The sequence below is a fragment of the Puntigrus tetrazona genome, chromosome 5 (genome assembly GCF_018831695.1).
Source record: "Puntigrus tetrazona isolate hp1 chromosome 5, ASM1883169v1, whole genome shotgun sequence".
In the NCBI taxonomy this organism is placed as follows: domain Eukaryota; kingdom Metazoa; phylum Chordata; class Actinopteri; order Cypriniformes; family Cyprinidae; genus Puntigrus; species Puntigrus tetrazona.
This window is the reverse complement of record NC_056703.1, coordinates 5,883,723-5,893,722: the sequence shown is the minus strand read 5'-3', so window position 1 is coordinate 5,893,722 and position 10,000 is coordinate 5,883,723. Positions and strand designations below refer to the sequence as shown.

Sequence of the window (10,000 nt, the reverse complement as noted above, 5' to 3'; positions counted from 1 at the left end):
TAAAAACACGTCGACAGAAGTACATTAAAGATATCAATGAAAAAAAAAAGACATTTGCGGAATAAATAGCACTGTCAGCTACAACAGGAAGGAACGGCACGAGATTCCCCCGAACAGAGCAGGGCCGGTTCCTCCGCTTTTACCACACCTGAACCTCGTTCGGCAAACAATGCCGTCCAACCGCACACATTCCCACGGACTGGTTTTCCCATCGCACGTTCCTCTAGAGAAGCATGAGGTTTGGTCGGTGCCGGCAAAGCGACCCAGTGCTGCCGCATTCATCCCTCGCGTCACTACATGCCCGCGGCCATCGAAACGGTTTTATTGTATCGTTTTACAAATCAGGCCGACTAAAAGCTTGAGGCGTATCGGCTTACATCGGACAGGCCCTTTCGGAAATATCCCGGTCTGCGTGAGTGCCTCTTACTCCGGCGAGGCACGGCGGTGTGGTTTATTGCCTTTACGGTAGAGATGCTTCAGTCGGAGCGGGCTGAAAATGGTACCGCCGTGCGTAAAACATTCGTTTCCTTCGCTTTCCTTGGCTGCGTATAAAATGGCTTTAAAGGAACCGACGACTGGTGGATATCAGTTTGACCCTGAGATATAGTATTGATATAAACCTAAAGCTAACGTTGATGCGAAACAACCTTCCTTTCCGTCAAAACCAGCGATGAAACTCGATCGGGACGTGCAAACTCTCAAAAGCACTGGATGTCCTGTAAAATACATGCATGATCGCTCATCTGAAAGAGGAAAAGAAAGTGGGAAAATGCTCTATGGATGATCACGAAAGCGGTAGAAACTTCGGGACGTTGGCTGCAAACCGAATACATGTGAATATGTCAGTGGCAACAGAGAAGTGCGTGAATCTGAAGAAAGGTATAAATAAAAAGGTTTAATGGTTATGGCAATAACAGGAACTCCCTTTTTCCTTCCTTCCCTCGTCTTACTCGATCACTTTTCTGTTAAGGAGAGTTGTAAAATCCTCTGTAATTCCTCTTCTTCCTCCTTCCTTCTCTTTTCCTCCTCCTCCTGAGCCCGGGTGGAGAGCTCCATAGCCAATCGCAGCTCAGAGTCGGGGCTGGAGGTGGAGCCTGGGCTCGAGGGCGTGGTGTCACTAAGGTCTACCAAGACTCCTTCAGACCCAGACCTGACGTATTGTGAAAGGAAGAGACGTTTTAAGAAAATGCACACGAGGGATGATCGAGAGCACCTCCTTACCAATACTTTTCTTCTGGGTTTGAGTTTGTAAAATGTTTTTAAAGACGTTTCATATGCATTACTTCGATCAAAAATACAACTGCAATATCGTAAAAAATGTATTCAACATTTTTTAAAAATATTTTTTTAAATATTGGCTTGGCCTAAACCAGGATTAGACCATAGTTCAATTAGGACTTAAGTAATTTTTATAAACATGCCATAAATAAAAAAAAAAAGCAATCTTAAGACAAAAAGGCACTGACATGGCAGGTTTCTTTCAGCTGAAACAGCTCAGATTTATATTTTAATCTAGGACTAGGCTGTCAAACTGGAATATAATATTTCAAAATCAATTTCTCTACTAGTCTAATATTCTGAATCGGTGCTCAAGAAATATTTCTTTATTATAATCAATACTGAAAACACATACATGAAATAAATCTGTTTTCAGGATTCTTTGATGAAACTAATTAAAAATGTTTTGCAGCGTTATAAATGTCTTTATTTTACACACTGATCAAATGCGCTTTTTAAAAATATGAATAAAATTACTGATAGCTTTATAAAACAAAAAAAAAAAACTGTTATGGAAACGTGAAAAGTACCCATCGCTCAAGCGATTCATCATGGATTGTGTTGGCGGTCCATCAGAATCACTCCAAGTGTCCTAAAACAAAACGGCAAGCCAGATATTAGAGACGGACATCATCAAGAAATGCCCAAAACGCTCTAACAGGAAGTCCTCTGACCTGTGAATTGAGTGCACTGGACTCGAGCAGACTCTGGTGAATGGCGTACTGGAGCAGCTCCTCGTCGTGACTGACGGGGTTGTAATGGCGTGCGTTGGCGTGCCGGTAGCCCCCTCGATGGTGATAGTGCGCCGGTGCCACGAACACAGACTGACACACCTTGAACGGAGCGGATCCTGCAGGAGCAGGAAGTGAAACACACCGCATTTGAGGTCAGGGTTTGCGACGGTTAACGGGTCTTCTGTGTGGTTTTTTTTTTATTCTGGAACAGAAGAGGAATCGATCCGTTCCCAAACCTGAAGCCTGGCCGTCGCACTTCTCTTCTGTAGGTGTGGGTGTAGAAGCCGATTGGTTGGAGTCCAAAGGTTCGTCTGTGCTGCACTTGTTGACGTTTCCGAATGTGATGCGGGCATTCAACACATGGAACAGAGGGATTTCTGAGCAAACAGAAACAGAATTAAACCCCTGATCTAATTAGCGGCATGACTTTCTGGTGAAGCCATTCACAAGATTAGTTAGCGGTTTGTTTTTATTGCCACGTCAGCATCTAAAACCATCTTCATGGAGTTGGGATAACACGACGTAAAACCAAATCAACGCAAAAAACCCATCAAATTAAATATGCATGCTAATAAGCAACTAATAGGTGTTACCAAAATCTTACTAAAGTCCCTGAGTGAGTGCAAAGTGCAATAAAATATGTTTAAAGAAAAGGGAGGATCATGCAGAACATGCATACATTTGGATCCTTGCCTTTAAGCAAACAGGAACCAATCGATCTTGTATATTCACAGAAGAAGTATACAAAATAAGCATCAGTCTCAAAGCTAAAATTAAGGTCTGAAACTAAAACTAACAGTCTAAAACTAAGGGAAAAACCAAATGCAAGTTTTCTGTAGTTTTCGTTAAAGAGCGCCTACTTGAAGCCCGACAGGACAGCTAGATTAGCTAATGCTAAACTTTGTTCCATATACTATTTGCAAACATTTAGTTGAATTTTAAGAGTGTACACGCAGTTTTGTTTAAGTTGTCTGATGTTTTATAAACGCTAATTTTACGCCGGACAGGGTTTCATTTCAGAACTGAGTGGTAGGGTTGTCTGTTCCTCTCACTCACCGATCTTCACAGGGAAGCCAGGAGGAAACCTGAGGTTGATGAAGTCTTTGAGTCGGGCGAAGTGAGTGCTGGTGCGAGCCATCAGGTCAATGATGGGAGTGACCTGCTCCACCAGAGACAGAGGATGCTCTTCGCTCATCCACAGGGTGCCTTTAAACCTGAGAAAGGCGGCCAAACACAAAAACTCAATCGTTTCTTCAATTGCATGCGTGTAATACATTCATTCTTTACGTTATTCGCGCATTTAAAAATGATTGTAGCGAGGTAGAGTAAGCGGTCAGCCTTACTTCTGCGTTCTGATGGTGAGCTCAATGGGCCGACCGATGTCTCTGCCCTGCAGGTCAAAGTTGGGGTTAAAGTACTCCTCTGGAGTAATAGCTGTGGGGTTTGTGGCAGTTGCATACTCCATAGTCATGTCCTGTAATTGTACACAGAAACGCTCAGTACACAATCCTTCCAGCTTTGTAAAACACAAGCCTCTCAATGCTTTAAAAAAAGGAGAAAAAAACCAAACAGATAAAATGTATAAATGTCACTGATTTGGATAACAATATTATACAGACACACATACACACACATATATATATATATATAAATAAATAATAATAAAAAAAAAAAAAAAAAAATATATATATATATATATATATATATATATATATATATATATATATATATATATATATATATATATATATATATATATATATATATATATATATATATATATACATATATCATTTTTAAATGTGGATTTTTTTTTCCTTTTTTTAAAGGGCACACAAATATATATATACACACACACACACACACACACACACACACACACACACACACACACACACACACACACACACACACGTTTTGGTTAAAAGTAATTTATAATATAGCTAAAGATCATACATGCGTTTGGATAGATCACTTGGTTTGAAATTTTGTTAACACTTTATTTCCCGCTTACAGCTGTTAGTTGCTTATTACTAGACTATTAACCATTCATTAGTGCTAATTAAGCAGGAATTAATGCCTTATTCTACATCCCTAATGCTACCCGATACCTGAACTTAACAACTAAAGTGTTACTGAAATTATGTATCCAATTCATGGACAATTAAGATACCTGTAAGTGTTACCAGTGCCCATACACTTCAGAAGAAAACTAATTCAATGCGTTTTGTGCGTTTACCCCTTGAGCGCCGATCTGTTGCTCTACCGTCCCGAGTAAAGACTCCAGAACATTCCTCTCACCTGAGGAGATCAAAAACATCATAACATCAGACATAACAGACTACAGACCCTTAACCACCGACAGAGTGCTGGAGCCCAGTCTGGAACCATTTAATGCATTTTACCGCCAGGTAAGCAAAAGAAACAATTCGCTTCAAACCGATCCCTACAACCTGAAACTGATCAATTCGACAAAACTTTACTAGAGCTGGCAGTGCACTAGTTATGCACTGTAATAACGTTAATTAGCTCAGCTCACGACTCAAGTGGGAACGCAGAGAGAGATTTGCAGTCCCGGTCGAGCACCAGCACCACTTTGGTAGAAAAGGGATGCGATATTTATAGTGTAAATCTTAAAGTGGGTCAATTACTTTTTATCCTGGCCTTCTCCTCGTCTGTGAGGTGCTCCGTCCTGGTGCGAATCACAACGTTCACGTTGTTCACTGAAAAAACCTGCCAAAAGCAGTACCATCACCCACAGGACAAAGACCGTTTTATTCTCACCGCTATAAAAAGAGAGTCACACTTTTCACTTTGGAGTTTCTGTAACAGTTTTTTTTGTCGTCCCAGTGATTCTCAATGCGACCGCAGCTCAGAAACAGCCGGCCGTTTGCTCACCTTGGCTTCAAATCCGTTTACCACTTCTGTCCTGTCCGACCTCCAACCCCAGATACCGGATTTAGACCTGAGCACAAAATACATTTTTTTAACACCACGTTTGATTCATTGTTCGCCAGAAATTGCGTTTTTTCTGTACGTTTTCAGTGAATAAAATAAAATAAGTCCATTGCTACCATTATAAAAAATGTGCGGTCAGAAAGCATTCTTTTAAAGATTTTAATACTTATTTCTAAACAAGGACGTGTGAATTTGGCAAAACTCACAAACAAATGCTGTTCTTTAAAGCAATCTTCATCAAGGAACCCTGAAATTCTTTTTTTTTTTTTTTTTTTACAGAATATTAAGTGCCACAATTTTTTTAAGCACTTATGCAAACAAATCAGAATATTAAAAGATATGGTGAATAATCTGTTAAAATTTCTTTTTAAAATATATAAAAATTGAAAACAGCTATTTTGAATTGTAATAATATTTCACAATATTACTTCTTCGCTGCATTTTTTGACACTCTGTGACAATAAGAGACTTCTTTTAAAAAACTATTTATATCTATAACCTTTGAATGGTAGCACATTTACTTCTAGACAATTAGCAGACGCCTTTATCCAGAGGCCAATGGAAGCGATCAAAGCCAACACACGACTAACGATACACGAGTTTAATTATATAATGAAAGAAATAAGAAAAACAGACAGAATAGAAAAACCTCATAGAGACCATGTTAATCTTACATAAGGGGCCATACCTTTCAAACGCAATGTTCTTTGTGTCCAGATATGTGTTGACAATGGGTGTCGTCAGCCTCTTGGCTACTTCCTGTTCGGCGGGCTGCATGGAGTCCATCGTGACGTCCTCCATCTCGCGGGAGAGATCGAAGCGCTCCGTGTCCACCACCTCGTCCTCGTGATTAACCTCCATCAGCTCAGTGCAGTTGTCTGCGAGAAGCAAGCAACCAAGTAAGCTTCACTCATCCTCAAACGCAGTGCACTAGCAAGCATGCCAACGTGAAGCTCGGCCAAAAATAACCTTCTCCTCTAAAGATATAGCTTCTTCTTCCTCTGATCCAGGTCATGTTTTCGAAGCCCAGCAGGGTGGTGTCCACCCTCAGACAGGCCCCGCTCTTCCAGATTCTGCACACGTCGCTGGGACACACGCGCGAGACCAGAGGAACTGGATCCAGAGCAAAAGCACGAGATGAGGATCATTCTACGGCCTAACGAACCCATAAGAACTTACGCGCAGAAAGGTGAGGTGGGGAGAAAAAAAAAAATACAAAAAGATCACTTACTCCAGCTCGTGAACTCCCACTTCATCTCCATGTAGAAATCAGAAGACTGAGACAAAAAGAGGGTCATTAATTACACTTTAGGCGCTTTCACATGACTCGCATCACCTCTCAACACAAGCATCAGGCGCCACTTTGGCTTCTAAATAAAACGTTTCAAAAATGGCATCAAAAGGCAAATTGTTAGGTATTGAGAAAGCATGCGCTGTAAACGGCGAATAGTGAAAGTAAAACTAAAAGGCAACCTGTTTGACCTTAGAACAGAAAACGGCGACGAGAAAAAGAATAAAACAAATAGGAACGTACCAAAATGCCTTTGGCGTTAACACAGGGAATGGGTTTTTAATGGCTGTTAAGCTAAATGACAAACGAAAGCACGCCGTATCTCCACGCAAAATTAGAAATTCTTTTAAAGACAAAAATCCAGCATTAAACTGATTGAAAGTGTCAGTGAAGATGTTTAATAATACTTAATAAATACAAAACACAAACGCAGTTCATTTAAACGCATTAAAGAATCCCGAACTAAAATGCATCGGTTCCTACAAAAATATTAAGAAAAATTAGAATGATTTCTGAAGGATCATGTGACACTGAAGACTTCTGAAAATTGTATTTTTATACGATAGTATAATGATATTTCATAACATTGCAGCCTTTACTGTACTTCTGATCAAACAAAAGCGGCTTGGGTGAACATAAGGGACTGCTCTTATACCCAGACTTATGATTTCGCCCAAATAATACACATACAGACGCACCTCTCGGATCTTGCACAGTAACTCTGGAACGCCGCCCAGCGCAGTGGAGGCTTTGAGGAAATCTCGTCTCTGGAGCACCAGCTGCACCATCTCCGGATCTCCTGTGCTGACCGCTTCCTGCAGCACTGTCCAGAGAGAAACACACACAAGTCAGCGTTAACAGGAACCATCTTCATCTAAGAATACGGGCTTGCAACGGTAAGGTAAACGTACCGGCTCCCGTTATATAGCGCACCGTAAATCACGCAGAACCGAAAAGACGAGCATTAAGCGTCTTGATCATTAGATGCATCCCGCTGCAACCCAGCAAAGCCGGACCAGGGGTATTAAACGCTTTCGAGGGCTGGGGAAAAACTACCGATAACGGTGTTCCCGGTGCAATTTACTTCAAACGGCGATAACTGCGAAACGGTCGGATGTCAAAGACGCACTAAAGCTGGCGGATGTGCAATTCGCGAGCTCTGTTCTCACCGGTCCAGTTTTTGTCGTTCTCTTTGGAGACATCTGCGCCGTGTCTGAGCAGCACTCTCACTGACTCCAGGTGTCCGAGCGAGACGGCCAGGTGCAGGGGCGTGCGGCCCCTGGGGTCCACCTCTTCGATGTTACTCTGAAACGAGCGCAGACACGTACAGCTCAAACCTCACGAGCATTGCAGTTCATAAAATGAAAATATGCCATGCAACCGTCATTAACGACGATGCCCTTCATACTGTGCATGGAGCGGACATTCAAATAAGGTCATACTAGGGTGAAAGGCACAATCCTAAAACTCAAAAAGGTAGCTATATATTTACGTATATGAAAACGTGCACCTGTTAAGTTATAAAATAAAATTATTATAAATTGTCCATCTCTATTTGACCCTCTTACTCTCGCACTCTCTGTCGTAATTAAATTCATTTTAAAAAATATATAATTACTAACACCAGAGTTTCCGATCCTTCTGTATTCTACATATTTGTATTCTTTTTATTTATTTCACTATTAACAAAAGCAAAAAAAAGCCCCTCTGACAGTATCTTGCTTGTGTTTATTTATTATAGAATTAAAAAGAAAAACTCATTTGTAAGCTGCTACAAAATGTTACGAATGTGTGTGAAATATAATTTGCAAAAAAATTAAAATAATATAATATATATATATATATATATATATATATATATATATATATATATATATATCGCATTTCGGGTTTTTTTCCTACATGCTGCAAGATGTAACTGCATTGCAATTTATGCATTTATTTATTTAGACTGCTGTTATTTTTTCCTATTTATTTCCCCCTAACCAAAGCTGCGATCTACAGCCCGTTGCAGTAAAATGAAGCTTTATTGATGTTAGGATGAGCTCACCGGCTCTCCAGCGCAATGACACGCAGCAGTGCTGTGGTTAACAAGTGGATGGCGAGCTTATCTGCAATAAGATTAACTAATACACCGATGCCAATTTCTCAGGATTATTAAATGCATGTCGAGGATGTCATGAGATCTCACAGCAGTCAAACGGCTCACATGCAACCCCACCAGTCTAAATGCATACGGATTTTCCGCAAACGCATACCGTCTGGATCTCTTTTTCCAGCTTCCTGTAGTCGTTCTCCCACACCAGCGCGTGCAGCGGAAACCTGAGGCTGAAATCCTCGACGCTGGCAGCGGTGGCGGACAACATTCTGCCTCGATCAAACTCTCCGTGTCTCCCCTCCAAAATCAAGAGCCAGCCTGCGAGCTAGCCGCCGTCATGAACCATCAAAGCCCTTCATGCGTCTAATTAACTGTTAATAAATACACAGCTACTCCGCCTATCAAACAGGTGGAATTTAGCGAAGGGGACGCCGAAAACGCAACCAACTTTTTCCAAAATAAACTTTTGAAAAACAAGGAAGTGGCAGGTTGAAACTATTTGGGCGGGGGTGCATCCAGTCATCTGACAAAGCTCTCCTTCAAACCCTGTTCAATTCTCTTGTATTTCTAAAGAATGCCCTCGATATATAATTATCGATAAAAGCCTAATTAGCGATAAATGACAAATAATAAAAATAACTGTGGAAATTTATTTTTTTTAAATGGGAGATCCCAAAGCCAGACTAAACCATTTCATAAAAAGGAGGGGAGGTCGAGCTATAAAAATATGTCTAAATTCTCTAAACAAGCAAAGGGTGGATTTTGCGCGTTCGTAAATAGGTGTTATTTTTTTATTCTAGGCACGAAACGCAAAATGTTTTCAAGTGAAACGCCAATACGTGATCGTAATAAATAATTCGCTCGCCTGTGGGTAGGCGCGACGCCTCTGTGATCTTTAGCTCATCGGGAGCGGCTGGCGATGAATCTTCTACGCATGCGCGCGAACCAATGCAGCATGTTATAAAGATCGCGTCCCACATGCCATTAATTTCATTTCCGACTGTCTGGTGATAATAATGTTTAGAACACTGTTCCAAGCACGATTAGGATTAAAGATTAAAGAAATGCGCGTTTAATACGACGCGTCGCGATATAAACTTATCACGGCACGTGAGCAGATGGATAAATCGATCAAGCGGCTAACGCGTTGCAGTGACGCGTCTATCCACACCGTGTCAGGCAGCGCTAGAAAGCTGATTTAGCGTCGCTGTGAACTCAAACGTGTGGTCTGGGAGGGCAGATGGCACTCTTCTGCGATCTGATGGGCTGCGGGCGAGCGTTTCCGTAGTGTAGCTTTTAATGCATCATGACAGAGGCTCCGCTGCCGACTCGCCTGTCCTAATTTCAAGCTAGACGAGACGTACATTATTTCACGCAGGGCAGGCAGCGCTGGCGCACGCACACTCCTCCGTATGCGCGTCCTCTTCTGGAATGAGATCCGCTTTCGGTGATAAAACGCTTCTAAACGGATTCGCTCGTCATGTCGAAGCGGTGCGCGCTTTAAATTTGTCCGTGGACGAAACGATACATGGTGATACCGACGCTCCCGGAGACAAGGATGTCGAAACGGCTGCGAAATAGCGAAGTTTGTGCGGACTGCAGCAGTTCGGGTGAGTATGTTCCGGATACAAGATCGCTTTC

The 10,000-nt window shown here is 41.6% G+C and overlaps 2 protein-coding genes across 2 annotated transcripts in view; one reads left to right on the top strand and one right to left on the bottom strand.

Annotated features, from left to right (window-relative positions):
• The window catches only part of ankrd13a (ankyrin repeat domain 13A), a 9,480-nt gene extending 678 nt beyond the window's left edge, over positions 1–8,802 (bottom strand). Inside the window, exons 1-15 of the mRNA XM_043240905.1 lie at positions 8,520–8,802; positions 7,431–7,566; positions 6,960–7,084; positions 6,202–6,247; positions 5,940–6,083; positions 5,659–5,848; positions 4,911–4,977; positions 4,664–4,745; positions 4,252–4,313; positions 3,356–3,486; positions 3,069–3,226; positions 2,249–2,389; positions 1,953–2,128; positions 1,809–1,870; positions 1–1,150 (exon numbers count right to left, since the gene is read on the bottom strand). The exon at positions 1–1,150 is cut by the window's left edge and continues 678 nt beyond it. Coding sequence (XP_043096840.1) covers positions 955–1,150; positions 1,809–1,870; positions 1,953–2,128; positions 2,249–2,389; positions 3,069–3,226; positions 3,356–3,486; positions 4,252–4,313; positions 4,664–4,745; positions 4,911–4,977; positions 5,659–5,848; positions 5,940–6,083; positions 6,202–6,247; positions 6,960–7,084; positions 7,431–7,566; positions 8,520–8,627 — 1,824 coding nt within the window. The 5' untranslated portion in view covers positions 8,628–8,802 and the 3' untranslated portion in view covers positions 1–954. The remainder of the gene's footprint in view (positions 1,151–1,808; positions 1,871–1,952; positions 2,129–2,248; positions 2,390–3,068; positions 3,227–3,355; positions 3,487–4,251; positions 4,314–4,663; positions 4,746–4,910; positions 4,978–5,658; positions 5,849–5,939; positions 6,084–6,201; positions 6,248–6,959; positions 7,085–7,430; positions 7,567–8,519) is intronic.
• Positions 8,803–9,558: 756 nt separating this feature from the next.
• The window catches only part of git2a (G protein-coupled receptor kinase interacting ArfGAP 2a), a 24,886-nt gene continuing 24,444 nt past the window's right edge, over positions 9,559–10,000 (top strand). Inside the window, 1 exon segment of the mRNA XM_043240904.1 lies at positions 9,559–9,969. Coding sequence (XP_043096839.1) covers positions 9,888–9,969 — 82 coding nt within the window. The 5' untranslated portion in view covers positions 9,559–9,887.